Consider the following 16,662-nt stretch of genomic DNA (forward strand, 5'->3'; position numbering starts at 1 on the left):
TTCTGGGTGGTAGGGGGTTTATCTAGTTGTTCTGGGTGGTAGGGGTTTATCTAGTTGTTCTGGGTGGTAGGGGGTTTATCTAGTTATGACAGGGAGAGTTTTTGCTCGCCCATGTGTCCTTTAGCTGGTAAAGTGTTAATGTATGATTGTGTTAAAGTGTCCTGATCATTTCTGACTCATGGACTCAATGACACAGAGACTCTGAGGTCATGTTTCAGACCCTAGTCACCCTGTTGTCTCTCTGCTCCAGACTTTAGGGCTTCAGGTTACACCTCTGGGTTATTCTGGTGCTCCTAGGGTGTAAAATATCTGTTCTTGGTATGTGTGTGTGTGTGTGTGTGTGTATGGTGTGTGTGTGTGTGTGTGATGTGTGCCTCTCTCTCCTTTCCTCTCCTCTCATCACCCCTCCTCTCTCTCCTTTCCTCTCCTCTCATCACCTCCAGTCACTCGTCATGTCAGCATGTTAACTGCTATAAATTAGCAGCTCTGCTCTCTCTCCCCCCAGTAACAGTCATACCAGATACCCAGACCCAGGGCAGGGCTGGACAGGACAGGACAGAAGAGGACAGGGCAGGGCAGGGCAGGACAGGGCAGGACAGGACAGGACAGGGCAGGGTAGGCAAGAACAGGCCTAGACAGGGCAGGGCAGGTGTGTGTGTGTGTGTGTGTGTGTGTGTGTGTGTGTGTGTGTGTGTGTGTGTGTGTGTGTGTGCGTGTGTGTGTGTGTGTGTGCGTGTGTGTGTGTGTGTGTGTGTGTGTGTGTGTGTGTGTGTGTGTGTGTGTGTGTGTGTGTGTGTGTGTGTGTGTGCGTGTGTGTGTGTGTGTGTGTGTGTGTGTGTGTGTGTGTGTGTGGTGTGTGTCTGGTTTGTTGGGGTTGAGGTAGATGTGATGTGATGGGGTTGGGGTTGGGGTAGATGTGTTGGGGTTAAGGTAGATGTGATGGGGTTGAGGTAGATGTGATGGGGTTGAGGTAGATGTGATGGGGTTGAGGTAGATGTGATGGGGTTGAGGTAGAGGTAGATGTGATGGGGTTGAGGTAAATGTGTTGGGGTTGAGGTAGATGTGATGGGGTTGAGGTAGATGTGATGGGGTTGAGGTAGATGTGATGGGGGTTGAGGTAAATGTGTTGGGGTTGAGGTAGATGTGATGGGGTTGAGGTAGATGTGATGGGGTTGAGGTAGATGTGATGGGGTTGAGGTAGATGTGATGGGTTGAGGTAGAGGTAGATGTGATGGGGTTGAGGTAAATGTGTTGGGGTTGAGGTAGATGTGATGGGGTTGAGGTAGATGTGATGGGGTTGAGGTAGATGTGATGGGGTTGGGGTAGATGTGATGAGGTTGGGGTTGAGGTAGATGTGATGAGGTTGAGGTAGATGTGTTGGGGTTGAGGTAGATGTGATGGGGTTGAGGTAGATGTGTTGGGGTTGAGGTATATGTGATGGGGTTGAGGTAGATGTGATGGGGTTTAGGTAGATGTGTTGGGGTTGAGGTAGATCTGATGGGGTTGAGGTAGGTGTGATGTGATGGGGTTGAGGTAGATGTGATGGGGTTGAGGTAGATGTGATTGGGTTGAGGTAGATGTGATGGGGTTGAGGTAGATCTGATGGGGTTGAGGTAGAGGTAGATGTGTTGGTGTTGGGGTAGATGTGTTGGTGTTGGGGTAGATGTGATGGGGTTGAGGTAGATGTGTTGGGGTTGAGGTAGATGTGATGGGTTTGAGGTAGATGTGATGGGGTTGAGGTAGAGGTAGATGTGTTGTGGTTGAGGTAGATGTGATGAGGTTGAGGTAGATGTGATGGGGTTGAGGTAGATGTGTAGGGGTTTAGGTAGATGTGATGGGGTTTAGGTAGATGTGATGGGGTTGAGGTAGATGTGTTGGGGTTGAGGTAGATGTGTTGGGGTTGAGGTAGATGTGATGGGGTTGAGGTAGAGGTAGATGTGTTGGGGTTTAGGTAGATGTGATGAGGTTGAGGTAGATGTGATGGGGTTGAGGTAGATGTGTTGGGGTTTAGGTAGATGTGATGGGGTTTAGGTAGATGTGATGGGGTTGAGGTAGATGTGTTGGGGTTGAGGTAGAGGTGATGGGGTTGGGGTAGAGGTAGATGTGTTGGGGTTGAGGTAGATGTGATGGGGTTTAGGTAGATGTGATGGGGTTGAGGTAGATGTGATGGGGTTGAGGTAGATGTGATGGGGTTGAGGTAGATGTGATGGGTTGAGGTAGAGGTAGATGTGATGGGGTTGAGGTAAATGTGTTGGGGTTGAGGTAGATGTGATGGGGTTGAGGTAGATGTGATGGGGTTGGGGTAGATGTGATGAGGTTGGGGTTGAGGTAGATGTGATGAGGTTGAGGTAGATGTGTTGGGGTTGAGGTAGATGTGATGGGGTTGAGGTAGATGTGTTGGGGTTGAGGTATATGTGATGGGGTTGAGGTAAATGTGATGGGGTTTAGGTAGATGTGTTGGGGTTGAGGTAGATCTGATGGTGTTGAGGTAGGTGTGATGTGATGGGGTTGAGGTAGATGTGATGGGGTTGAGGTAGATGTGATTGGGTTGAGGTAGATGTGATGGGGTTGAGGTAGATCTGATGGGGTTGAGGTAGAGGTAGATGTGTTGGTGTTGGGGTAGATGTGTTGGTGTTGGGGTAGATGTGATGGGGTCGAGGTAGATGTGTTGGGGTTGAGGTAGATGTGATGGGGTTGAGGTAGATGTGATGGGGTTGAGAAAGAGGTAGATGTGTTGTGGTTGAGGTAGATGTGATGAGGTTGAGGTAGATGTGATGGGGTTGAGGTAGATGTGTTGGGGTTTAGGTAGATGTGATGGGGTTTAGGTAGATGTGATGGGGTTGAGGTAGATGTGTTGGGGTTGAGGTAGATGTGTTGGGGTTGAGGTAGATGTGATGGGGTTGAGGTAGAGGTAGATGTGTTGGGGTTGAGGTAGATGTGATGAGGTTGAGGTATATGTGATGGGGTTGAGGTAGATGTGTTGGGGTTTAGGTAGATGTGATGGGGTTTAGGTAGATGTGATGGGGTTGAGGTAGATGTGTTGGGGTTGAGGTAGAGGTGATGGGGTTGGGGTAGAGGTAGATGTGTTGGGGTTGAGGTAGATGTGATGGGGTTGAGGTAGATGTGATGGGGTTGGGGTTGAGGTAGATGTGATGGGGTTGGGGTTGAGGTAGATGTGTTGGGGTTGGGGTTGAGGTAGATGTGTTGGGGTTGGGGTAGATGTGATGGGGTTGGGGTTGAGGTAGATGTGATGGGGTTGAGGTAGAGGTAGATGTGTTGGGGTTGAGGTAGATGTGATGGGGTTGAGGTAGATGTGATGGGGCTGAGGTAGATGTGATGGGGTTGAGGTAGATGTGATGGGGTTGAGGTAGATGTGATGGGGTTGAGGTAGATGTGATGGGGTTGAGGTAGATGTGATGGGGTTGAGGTAGATGTGTTGGGGTTGAGGTAGATGTGAGAGTGATTTTGTGTACTAGTGATTTACCTAATGTTCAATGTAATGACCAAGCTTTCTCTCAAGAGCCGTGTCTATGATTCTCTTGATTAGACTTCATAATATCTCTGTTGGACGAATATATGTACACACACACAAACAGGACATCTCATGTGTTGTTTGACAAAACTGCACATTTTATTGTGGCCTTTTATTGTCCCCAGCACAAGGTGCACCTGTGTTAGGATCATGCTGTTTAATCAGCTTCTTGATATGCCACACCTGTCAGGTGGATGGATTATCTTGACAAAAGATCAAATGCTCACTAACAGGGATGTAAACACATTTGTGCAGAACATTTTAGAGAAATAAGCTTTTTTGTGCGTATGGAACATTTCTGGGATCTTTTATTTCAGCTCATGAAACACTTTACATGTTTACGTTTATATTGTTTTTCAGTATATCTTCTTAAAGGTGATTTCAACCACAGGAGGTTGGTGGCACCTTAATTGGGGAGGACTGGTTTGTGGTAATGACCATTCCATTCGCTCTGTTTGGTCATTACTATGAGCCGTTCTCCCCTCAGCAGCCTCCTGCGTTTTAAACCTAACCCTAACCTTAACCACACTGCTAACCTTATACTTAACCCTAACCTTAACCACACTGCTAACCTTATACTTAACCCTAACCTTAACCACACTGCTAACCTTATACTTAACCCTAACCTTAACCACACTGCTAACCCTTATACTTAACCCTAACCTTAAATTAAGACAAAAAAAAAGCACATATTTGTTTGAATTCATTTTTATGATATATAGCCAATTTTGACTTTGTGACTGTGGTAACTAGTGGAAACCACAACTTCGGCATACTAAATCAAATAAAATAAAATAAAATCAAATCAGATTTTATTTAAAGAAAATGTACTACGCAAATGAGATGAAAGCTGAGTGCATTAAGGAAATAGAAGCCTGTCTCAAATAGAAGCCTGTCTCTAATAAGTGGCTGTTGTGTTCAGTGATTTAAGCAAATAAACACCTGGGCTATTAATTAAAGTTTTATGGTAAGTAAATACCTTAGAAATTAAACTACAGGAGGGAGAAGAAGAAGAAGAAAAAAATGTTTATAACTAAAAATCCAGTGGCCTCATTGGATGTTCATCAGCAAATGAGAGGGAGGAAGAGAGAGGAGGAAAGAGCTGCTGATTGGTTGCTTGGCTTTGGTTCCGTTTGTGTTCTAGAAAAGACCCTCCTACAATCAGGAGCATCACATTTAGGTTTTTTTAAAATGACTCTTTTAATTAAAATGAGTAAGTTTAGCTACCAGATGGATACAGGGTGGACCCAGCTCGTTGGAATATAATATAGTTATTCTCCTTCTGTTCACCTCTTACAGCTACACTTTACTGTTTATAATCAAAGTTGCTGGATATGACAAAGGACAATATAGTCATACATGTAGATGCCCCCCTCCCCCAAAAAAGAGCAGTTCATTTTCCACTAACCGACCTCAGGAGGAGTGAGTGTGTGTGTGTGTGTGTGTGTGGGGGGGGGGGGGAGAATGGCGTGCAAAAGCAATAGAGTGAGAGCAGCAGGAAACTTCAAAAACCCCTCACTCACTCACTCACATCTGGCATTGACAGACAGACAGACAGAGAGAGAGAGAGAGAGAGAGAGAGAGAGAATCCAGGCTGACCTCAAACATCCGTCATACATTCACAAGGGAGGAATAGAAGAACAGTGGACACTACAATCATACACTAAAGCGGGAAGCTAAAAATAAAGCGTATTGTGTTTTACGTCTTTCCCCTTAAAACAGCCTCGCTGTCTCTTTGTACAGCAAGGTGACGCCGCGGACCAGATGAAGAAACCGGTGACGGCTGTTGCGGAAGGCAGCCCGCTCACACCCAGCTAGACCGCTATCAGGGGATTAAACGGAGAAGAGAGAGAAAAAAAACGATTGTAGTTTATATGTGTGTGGAAACCGAGCCTCTGTGGGCTAGTAGTAGTATAAGTATTTAGATTATTATGTGTCGCCGTTTACAATGACGACAAAGCGAAAGTCAGCCAAACTCCAGCTGCGCCGGTCGATCAGCGAGCAGCTGCGGGACTCCACGTCCAAGGCTTGGGATCTACTGTGGAGGAATGTCCGGGAGAGGCGCTTGGCAGGTCAGTCAATCGGGGGCTTTTCGCTTCTCCTCTCCCCCCCCCCCTACTGTTAACTATATAACCCAACTTTAACCCGCCCAGCGTTAAAGACACCGTTAGGCTACATTGATGTCATCTCCGCACTGCAAATGTATTAATTTAAACCTGTGTTGGGGGATGAATGAATTAAGAAACATTGAGTTTATCTTGAGGGTTAATATAATAATTACAGTATTTGAGTAGTAGAAATTCACCTGTGATTCGCCATGGCGGCAAGCTGGGGCCAGTTGTACTGTTAGAGGGGGCCAGTTACATTAGAGGTTATTGTTGTCATGTCGTTTTCTTCACTGCATTAGCAGGCAAAATACCATGTTCATAATCATTAGTGTTCCGCGTTGCCACTGTCTATTAACGGATGTAAAAAAAGAATGATAGCAAAAATTTGTTATGTAAATATTAATTCATACTCCACATTTACGGGGGCCACAAGGGGGTCCAAAATTGTTGTCACAGGGGCACTGCCCCCCCCCCCCCCCCCCCCCCAGACTATGGTAACCTCGGTGTGTGTGAAGACAAGGGCCAGTATTTTGGGAAGCTCATGGTCAACAATAACCTAGTGCCCATTCATAACAAGCTGTGCATAAACAGGTGCCCTGTAGGCTTTCATTTAGACCTAACTGTAGTCATGTGCCAGTGGCTGATCGTGGGATTTAAGCCTTTATTAGTAGGTTAGGTAGGCCTAGTATTATCGCTAATATTTATTAAACCGTCAACAGGTTTATATTCAGATCGTTTCCAAGATTCGCCAATGCACCAACTTTTTTAGGTGAGGTCATTCCGTTTGATACTATACCTCATGGGTGGGTACGTCACTGCACATAGCTGGTGTGTGTGTGTGTGTGTGTGTGTGTGTGTGTGTGTGTGTGTGTGTGCGCGTTTGCGCGCGTGTGTGTGTGTGTGTGTGTGCGCGCGCGCGTGTGTGTGTGTGTGTGTGTGTGTTTCAGCTGTCTGCCCTAATCTGCTTAATGTAATTACAAAGTGGTCTGCCTCTTAAGCAAATTAAATGCAAAACATTCCTTCATTCACATCCCAAGTCCCACCAGGCAAGGGCTGACAGGTCTGGGCCAGGCCAACCTGAATCCACCTGGGGGCAGGCAGACACCACTGGACTGTGGCAGGCTGGACGTTGAAGGTAGGAGGTATTAAACCCCACCAGGTAGGGGCCGATTTGACATTCTGATACGTCGGCTGGAGTAGGGCGTATCTCACAGGGTGATCTCTGGTACTGTAGCTCCTCTGTCCCTGGAGAAGGCTGTAATGCCACTGTGAGGGACTCTTATGTTGAAAGTCGGCTGGAGAACAGCGGTACGGTGCTGCTCCCACAGGGTGAACTCTGGTAGCTCCTCTGGGTCTGGAGAAGTCTCTGAAAAATGATGGAAACCAGTTGTGACTCCACATCAGAAGTAGGTCAGAGCACAGCGGTGAGGGTCGTCCCCCAGGGCTGGAGAACAGCGGTACGGTGCTGCTCCCCCAGGGTGAGCTCTGTTAGCTCCTCCGTTCCTGCAGAAGGCTCTTGCACCACTGTGGGCCTTCACAGCAGGGGTCAGATCGGGAGAAGGGCCTTGGTCAGGGAGGTGACCAAGAACACAATGGTCCCTCTGACAGAGCTCCAGAGTTCCTCTGTGGAGATGGGAGAACCTTCCAGAAAGACAACCATCTCTGCAGCACTCCACCAGTCAGGCCTTTATGGTAGAGTGGCCAGACAGAAGCCACTCCTCAGTAAAAGGCACATGACAGCCCGCTTGGAGTTTGTCAAAAGGCACCTAAAGACTCTCGAACCATGAGAAACAAGATTCTCTGGTCTGATGAAACCAAGATTGAAACTCTCTGGTGTGAATACCAATCATCACGTCTGTAGGAAGCCTGGCACCATCCCTACGGTGAAGCATGGTGGTGGCAGCATCATGCTGTGGGGATGTTTTCCAGCTGCAGGGACTGGGAGACTAGTCAGGATCGAGGGAAAGATGAACGGAGCAAAATGCAGAGAGATCCTTGATGAAAACCTGCTCCAGAGCGCTCAGGACTTCAGATTGGGTCGAAGGTTTACCTTCAAACAGGACAACGACCCTAAGCAGTCAAGACAACGCAGGAGTGGCTTCAGGACAAGTCTCAATGTCCTTGGGTGGCACAGCGAGAGCCTGGACTTGAACCCGATCGAACGTCTCTGGAGAGACCTGAAAATAGCTGTGCTGAAACGCTCCCCATCCAACCTGACAGAGTTTGAGAGGATCCGCAGAGAAGAATGGGAGAAACTCCCCAAATACAGGTGTGCCAAGCTTGTAGTGTCATACCCAAGAAGACTTGAGGCTGTAATCGCTGCCAAAGGTGCTTCAACAAAGTACTGAGTAAAGGGTCTGAATACTTATGTAAATTTGATATTTCAGTTTTGTATTTTTAATATATTTGCAAAATTTTAAAAAAAATCTGTTTTTGCTTTGTCCTTATGAGGTGTTTATGTATAGATTGAAGGGAAAACAACAGTTAAATCCATTTTAGAATAAGGCTGTAATGTAAGAAAATGTGGAAAACATAAATGTGTCTGAATACTTTCTGAATGCCCTGTGTGTATCTATATACAGTGGGTGAAAAAAGTATTTGATCCCCTGCTGATTTTGTACGTTTGCCCACTGACAAAGAAATGATCAGTCTATAATTTTAATGGTAGGTTTATTTGAACAGTGAGAGACAGAATAACAACAAAAATATCCAGAAAAACGCATGTCAAAAATGTTATGAATTGATTTGCATTTTAATGAGGGAAATAAGTATTTTGACCCCCTCTCAATCAGAAAGATTTCTGGCTCCCAGGTGTCTTTTATACAGGTAACGAGCTGAGATGGCTCTATCTAGGTATGTGTCCTACTTATGGACATTCACTATGGCCAAGTCATTCCATGCAATCGAACATAAACTACAGAAAACTATGACGCCTGCTACAAAATAATTTACTATTTGTTATCAGTAACGGTACAATGAAAAAAGGGAATTGCAAAACAAGAAAACCAGTCGGTAGGATAACGTTACCATTACTAGTAGCTAGGCTAAAAAACACCAACTAGTTCAGGGAATGGCAAACAAATAACGTTATAAATGGCTTTGTGGTGACTAGCTACTGGTGTCAGCAACTTAGCTAGCTAGCAACATAAACAGGATGTCGGATGGCCTGCAGCACTTCATTTTGGTTAACGCCACTCAGCTACACGACGACTAACGTTATTCACCGAGCCGTTCTTCAGAGATTACTAACCTTCTATTCTACCTACCATCTCTTTTGTTTTACTTCCTTTCCTTCTGTTGTCCTTTCTTGAAGACCAATAGTAAGACGGCTCCTTCGTAAAATGCTCCATCGTTCCCGCCTCCTGTAATTATCCATTTTAGAATCACGAAGAAGAGAATCTACCAGATCACAGACTATAAGAGGGAGAGGGAGATACCTAGTCAGTCGACCCGGGGAACAGACTATAAGGGAAAGGGGGATACTTAGTCAGTCGACCCGGGGAACAGACGATAAGGGGGATACCTAGTCAGTCGACCCGGGGAACAGACTATAAGGGGGATACCTAGTCAGTCGACCCGGGGAACAGACGATAAGGGGGATACCTAGTCAGTCGACCCGGGGAACAGACTATAAGGGGGATACCTAGTCAGTCGACCCGGGGAACAGAATATAAGGGAGATACCTAGTCAGTCAGCCCGGGGAACAGACGATAAGGGGGATACCTAGTCAGTCGACCCGGGGAACAGACTATAAGGGAGAGGGAGATACCTAGTCAGTCAGCCTGGGGAACAGACTATAAGGGAGAGGGAGATACCTAGTCAGTCAGCCTGGGGAACAGACTATAAGGGGGAGGGGGATACCTAGTCAGTCAGCCTGGGGAACAGACTATAAGGGAGATACCTAGTCAGTCAGCCCGGGGAACAGACTATAAGGGAGAGGGAGATACCTAGTCAGTCAGCCTGGGGAACAGACTATAAGGGGGAGGGGGATACCTAGTCAGTCGACCCGGGAACAGACTATAAGGGGGAGGGAGATACCTAGTCAGTCGACCCGGGGAACAGACGATAAGGGGGATACCTAGTCAGTCGACCCGGGGAACAGAATATAAGGGAGATACCTAGTCAGTCGACCCGGGGAACAGACGATAAGGGGGATACCTAGTCAGTCGACCCGGGGAACAGAATATAAGGGAGAGGGGGATACCTAGTCAGTCAGCCCGGGGAACAGACGATAAGGGAGAGGGAGATACCTAGTCAGTCAGCCTGGGGAACAGACTATAAGGGAGATACCTAGTCAGTCGGCCCGGGGAACAGACGATAAGGGAGAGGGGGATACCTAGTCAGTCAGCCTGGGGAACAGACGATAAGGGAGAGGGGGATACCTAGTCAGTCAGCCTGGGGAACAGACTATAAGGGAGAGGGAGATACCTAGTCAGTCAGCCCGGGGAACAGACTATAAGGGAGAGGGAGATACCTAGTCAGTCAGCCTGGGGAACAGACGATAAGGGAGAGGGGATACCTAGTCAGTCAGCCCGGGGAACAGACGATAAGGGAGAGGGAGATACCTAGTCAGTCAGCCTGGGGAACAGACTATAAGGGGGAGGGAGATACCTAGTCAGTCAGCCTGGGGAACAGACTATAAGGGAGATACCTAGTCAGTCAGCCTGGGGAACAGACTATAAGAGAGAGGGAGATACCTAGTCAGTCAGCCTGGGGAACAGACGATAAGGGAGATACCTAGTCAGTCAGCCTGGGGAACAGACTATAAGGGAGAGGGAGATACCTAGTCAGTCAGCCCGGGGAACAGACGATAAGGGAGAGGGAGATACCTAGTCAGTCAGCCTGGGGAACAGACGATAAGGGGGAGGGGGATACCTAGTCAGTCAGCCCGGGGAACAGACTATAAGGGAGAGGGGGATACCTAGTCAGTCAGCCCGGGGAACAGACGATAAGGGAGAGGGGGATACCTAGTCAGTCAGCCTGGGGAACAGACTATAAGGGAGAGGGGGATACCTAGTCAGTCAGCCTGGGGAACAGACTATAAGGGAGAGGGAGATACCTAGTCAGTCAGCCTGGGGAACAGACTATAAGGGGGAGGGGGATACCTAGTCAGTCAGCCCGGGGAACAGACTATAAGGGAGATACCTAGTCAGTCAGCCCGGGGAACAGACTATAAGGGAGAGGGGGATACCTAGTCAGTCAGCCTGGGGAACAGACTATAAGGGAGAGGGGGATACCTAGTCAGTCAGCCCGGGGAACAGACTATAAGGGAGAGGGGGATACCTAGTCAGTCAGCCTGGGGAACAGACTATAAGGGGGAGGGAGATACCTAGTCAGTCAGCCCGGGGAACAGACTATAAGGGAGAGGGGGATACCTAGTCAGTCAGCCTGGGGAACAGACGATAAGGGAGATACCTAGTCAGTCAGCCCGGGGAACAGACTATAAGGGGGAGGGGGATACCTAGTCAGTCAGCCCGGGGAACAGACGATAAGGGAGAGGGAGATACCTAGTCAGTCAGCCCGGGGAACAGACGATAAGGGAGAGGGAGATACCTAGTCAGTCAGCCCGGGGAACAGACTATAAGGTAGAGGGGGATACCTAGTCAGTCAGCCTGGGGAACAGAATATAAGGGGAGAGGGGATACCTAGTCAGTCAGCCCGGGGAACAGACGATAAGGGGAGAGGGAGATACCTAGTCAGTCAGCCCGGGGAACAGACTATAAGGGAGAGGGAGATACCTAGTCAGTCAGCCTGGGGAACAGACGATAAGGGGGAGGGAGATACCTAGTCAGTCAGCCCGGGGAACAGACTATAAGGGAGATACCTAGTCAGTCAGCCTGGGGAACAGACTATAAGGGAGAGGGAGATACCTAGTCAGTCAGCCTGGGGAACAGACTATAAGGGAGATACCTAGTCAGTCAGCCTGGGGAACAGACGATAAGGGGGAGGGAGATACCTAGTCAGTCAGCCCGGGGAACAGACTATAAGGGAGATACCTAGTCAGTCAGCCTGGGGAACAGACTATAAGGGAGAGGGAGATACCTAGTCAGTCAGCCTGGGGAACAGACTATAAGGGAGATACCTAGTCAGTCAGCCTGGGGAACAGACGATAAGGGAGATACCTAGTCAGTCAGCCTGGGGAACAGACTATAAGGGAGAGGGAGATACCTAGTCAGTCAGCCCGGGGAACAGACTATAAGGGGGAGGGGGATACCTAGTCAGGCGGTCCGGGGAACAGACTATAAGGGGGAGGGGGATACCTAGTCAGTCAGCCCGGGGAACAGACTATAAGGGAGAGGGAGATACCTAGTCAGTCGGCCCGGGGAACAGACGATAAGGGAGAGGGGGATACCTAGTCAGTCAGCCCGGGGAACAGACTATAAGGGAGAGGGGGATACCTAGTCAGTCAGCCTGGGGAACAGACGATAAGGGAGAGGGGGATACCTAGTCAGTCAGCCTGGGGAACAGACGATAAGGGAGAGGGAGATACCTAGTCAGTCAGCCCGGGGAACAGACGATAAGGGAGAGGGAGATACCTAGTCAGTCAGCCTGGGGAACAGACTATAAGGGGGAGGGAGATACCTAGTCAGTCAGCCTGGGGAACAGACTATAAGGGAGATACCTAGTCAGTCAGCCTGGGGAACAGACTATAAGGGAGATACCTAGTCAGTCAGCCTGGGGAACAGACTATAAGGGAGAGGGAGATACCTAGTCAGTCAGCCCGGGGAACAGACTATAAGGGAGAGGGAGATACCTAGTCAGTCAGCCTGGGGAACAGACGATAAGGGGGAGGGAGATACCTAGTCAGTCAGCCCGGGGAACAGACTATAAGGGAGAGGGAGATACCTAGTCAGTCAGCCCGGGGAACAGACGATAAGGGAGAGGGAGATACCTAGTCAGTCAGCCCGGGGAACAGACGATAAGGGGGAGGGGGATACCTAGTCAGTCAGCCCGGGGAACAGACGATAAGGGAGAGGGAGATACCTAGTCAGTCAGCCCGGGGAACAGACTATAAGGGAGAGGGAGATACCTAGTCAGTCAGCCTGGGGAACAGACGATAAGGGGGAGGGAGATACCTAGTCAGTCAGCCCGGGGAACAGACGATAAGGGAGATACCTAGTCAGTCAGCCTGGGGAACAGACTATAAGGGAGAGGGAGATACCTAGTCAGTCAGCCTGGGGAACAGACTATAAGGGAGAGGGAGATACCTAGTCAGTCAGCCTGGGGAACAGACGATAAGGGGGAGGGGGATACCTAGTCAGTCAGCCTGGGGAACAGACTATAAGGTAGAGGGAGATACCTAGTCAGTCAGCCCGGGGAACAGACTATAAGGGGGAGGGGGATACCTAGTCAGGCGGTCCGGGGAACAGACGATATGAAAGACCTTTTTGCGCTAGCTCAAAGTATGTTTTTGTTTTATATACTTTTTACATTAAACACATTTATTTGTCATTTCGGTGCCAAGACACCAATCGTTGTTCACGTAACAATAAATATACCGTTTTTAATGCATTTGAGGTAATTCAGCATTTTCATTATATAAAAATACATACATCTAAATACTCAAAAGATGGACCTATAAACTGTCTGGGGTATTGACAAACAACCAGGCAAGTGTTTTTATAAACGGCCTAGATGTGTTTTTGTGTGAACTTCTCCTTTAAGAAATCCAGTGATAACCTCTTAGTAATATGCAGGTCGTGCGTCTTCATTTCCACCTAGTAGATTATTGCGCCTGGATTGGGTTGTAAATCCACAGGATTTGGGAGTAGGAGGATGAAGGGGATGATGGTTTCTCCTCTCTTTGTGTGTGCATGGGATTATATGCCTGTAACACGTCTGTCTGTCTGTCTGTCTGTCTGTCTGTCTGTCTGTCTGTCTGTCTGTCTGTCTGTCTGTCTGTCTGTCTGTCTGTCTGTCTGTCTGTCTGTCTGTCTGTCTGTCTGTCTGTCTGTGCGCTTCTGACATCAGCAGATGAAGGAGGAGAGGGCTGTGATGTCAACACGACTTTATACCTCTGGATATAAGTGGCTCATAGTTAAACAGAGTAGAATGTCTGGCTTCCGTGTGTAGAACCTTTAGAACCACAATAGAACCTCTGTGTTCTGTGTAGAACCTTTTAGAATCAGAATAGAACCTCTGTGTTCTGCTGTTCTTAGCTCTGTCTGGATTCAAAGTCTGTAGGTCATACAAGGTCACTGAGGGGATGACCAGCCTTACTACTCATTGTCATCGCAGTACTGTCACGGTGTAGTTGATGCGTGGCAGAATACTCTGTCATAGCGCAGACATTCTCTCTCTCTCTCTGGGCTTACAGTAGCAGCGCAGTGATTTAAATGGACGTAATGCATATCATTTTACGTGCATCAGCTGCACTATGCACTACCCAGTCTATTTACACATCACTGTCTAAGTGGGTGTCAGATATCTCTCTTTGCCGGCTTGCAGCACTCTATACCATACTAGCTACAGTAAAGACAGGCAGGCAGGCAGAAAGACAGGCAGACAGGCAGAAAGACAGGCAGAAAGACAGGCAGACAGGCAGAAAGACAGGCAGAAAGACAGGCAGGCAGACAGGCAGGCAGACAGGCAGGCAGACAGGCAGGCAGACAGGCAGGCAGGCAGGCAGGCAGACAGGCAGGCAGGCAGGCAGGCAGGCAGACAGGCAGACAGGCAGGCAGGCAGGCAGAAAGACAGGCAGACAGGCAGAAAGACAGGCAGAAAGACAGGCAGGCAGACAGGCAGGCAGACAGGCAGGCAGACAGGCAGGCAGGCAGGCAGGCAGGCAGAAAGACAGGCAGAAAGACAGGCAGGCAGACAGTCAGAAAGACAGGCAGGCAGGCAGACAGACAGACAGACAGATGGACGGATGCTATGTATTATATTCACTATGCTTTATCACCAACAGAGGGCAGTCATCTCAAATGATTTAATGTTACACACTCATCTCTCAGTCTCTCATCTCTCATCTCTCTGTCTCTCATCTCTCATCTCTCATCTTTCAGTCTCTCATCTTTCAGTCTCTCAGTCTCTCATCTCTCATCTCTCTGTCTCTCATCTTTCAGTCACTCATCTTTCTGTCTCTCATCTCTCATCTCTATGTCTCTCAGTCTCTCATCTCTCTGTCTCTCATCTCTCATCTCTCATCTTTCTGTCTCTCATCTCTCAGTCTCTCAGTCTCTCACAGGTAGGCAGACAGGCAGAAAGACAGGCAGGCAGGCAGACAGACAGATGGACGGATGCTATGTATTATATTCACTATGCTTTACCACCAACAGAGGGCAGTCATCTCAAATGATTTAATGTTACACACTCATCTCTCATCTCTCATCTCTCTGTCTCTCAGTCTCTCATCTTTCAGTCTCTCATCTCTCAGTCTCTCATCTTTCAGTCTCTCATCTTTCTGTCTCTCATCTCTCTGTCTCTCAGTCTCTCATCTCTCAGTCTCTCATCTTTCTGTCTCTCATCTTTCTGTCTCTCACCTTTCAGTCTCTCATCTCTCAGTCTCTCAGTCTCTCAGTCTCTCATCTTTCAGTCTCTCATCTCTCAGTCTCTCAGTCTCTCATCTCTCATCTCTCATCTCTCATCTTTCAGTCTCTCATCTCTCAGTCTCTCATCTCTCAGTCTCTCAGTCTCTCAGTCTCTCATCTCTCTGTCTCTCAGTCTCTCATCTCTCTGTCTCTCAGTCTCTCATCTCTCTGTCTCTCATCTCTCAGTCTCTCTGTCTCTCATCTCTCAGTCTCTCTGTCTCTCATCTCTCAGTCTCTCAGTCTCTCTGTCTCTCATCTCTCAGTCTCTCAGTCTCTCATCTCTCATCTTTCAGTCTCTCATCTGTCTCTGATCTCTCAGTCTGTCTGTCTCTCATCTCTCATCTCTCAGTCTGTCTCTGTCTCTGTCTCTGTCTCTCATCTCTCATCTCTCTGTCTCTCAGTCTCTCATCTCTGTCTCTCATTTCCCAGTCTCTCATCTCTCAGTCTCTCATCTTTCAGTCTGTTTCTGTTTCATCTTTCAGTCTCTCATCTCTCAGTTTCTCATCTCTCAGTCTCTCATCTGTCTCTGTCTCACATCTCTCAGTCTCTCATCTTTCAGTTTCTCATCTGTCTCTGTCTCTCAGTCTCTCATCTCTCATCTCTCCATCTGTCTGTCTCTTTCTCTGTCTCTGATCTCTCATCTGTCTGTCTCTGTCTCTCATCTGTCTCTGTCTCTCTGTCTCTCATCTCTCATCTCTCTGTCTCTGTCTCTCATCTTTCAGTCTGTCTCTGTCTCTCATCTCAGTCTCTCATCTTTCAGTCTCATCTTTCAGTTTGTCTCTGTTTCTCATCTTTCAGTCTGTTTCTGTCTCTCATCTGCCTCTGTCTCTCATCTCTCAGTCTCCCATCTGTCTCTCAGTCTCTCATCTTTCAGTCTCTCATCTTTCAGTCTGTCTCTGTTTCTCATCTTTCAGTCTGTCTCTGTCTCTCATCTCTCAGTCTCATCTTTCAGTCTGTCTCTGTCTCTCATCTCTCAGTCTCATCTTTCAGTCTGTCTCTCAGTCTCTCATCTTTCAGTCTCTCATCTTTCAGTCTGCCTCTCATCTTTCAGTCTGTCTCTGATCTTTCAGTCTCTCATCTTTCAGTCTGTCTCTCAGTCTCTCATCTTTCAGTCTCTCATCTTTCAGTCTGCCTCTCATCTTTCAGTCTGTCTCTGTCTCTCATCTTTCAGTCTCTCATATTTCAGTCTGTCTCTCAGTCTCTCTGTCTCTCAGTCTCCCATCTTTCAGTCTCAGTCTACCATCTCTCTGTGGTGGACGTGGTGCGTTAAGACTCAGATCTGCTACAAATCCTCCTTCATGCACTAACACCCCTCCCCATGCATTCACCACACACCCCTCCCCTCCCCATGCATTCACCACACACCCCTCCCCTCCCCATGCATTCACCACACACCCCTCCCCTCCCCATGCATTCACCACACACCCCTCCCCATGCATTCACCACACACCCCTCCCCATGCACTCACCACACACCCCTCCCCTCCCCATGC

General features: G+C 48.2%; 1 protein-coding gene across 1 annotated transcript in view; it reads left to right on the plus strand.

The window, feature by feature from the left end:
* The first annotated feature begins 5,058 nt into the window (after positions 1–5,058).
* LOC106604017 (stAR-related lipid transfer protein 13) overlaps positions 5,059–16,662 on the plus strand; it is a 76,718-nt gene continuing 65,114 nt past the window's right edge. The window contains 1 exon segment of the mRNA XM_045717438.2: positions 5,059–5,604. Within this exon segment, the coding sequence (XP_045573394.2) occupies positions 5,481–5,604 (124 nt within the window). The 5' untranslated portion in view covers positions 5,059–5,480.

The sequence above is a fragment of the Salmo salar genome, chromosome 04, assembly GCF_965601325.2.
Source record: "Salmo salar chromosome 04, fSalSal1, whole genome shotgun sequence".
Taxonomy (NCBI): domain Eukaryota; kingdom Metazoa; phylum Chordata; class Actinopteri; order Salmoniformes; family Salmonidae; genus Salmo; species Salmo salar.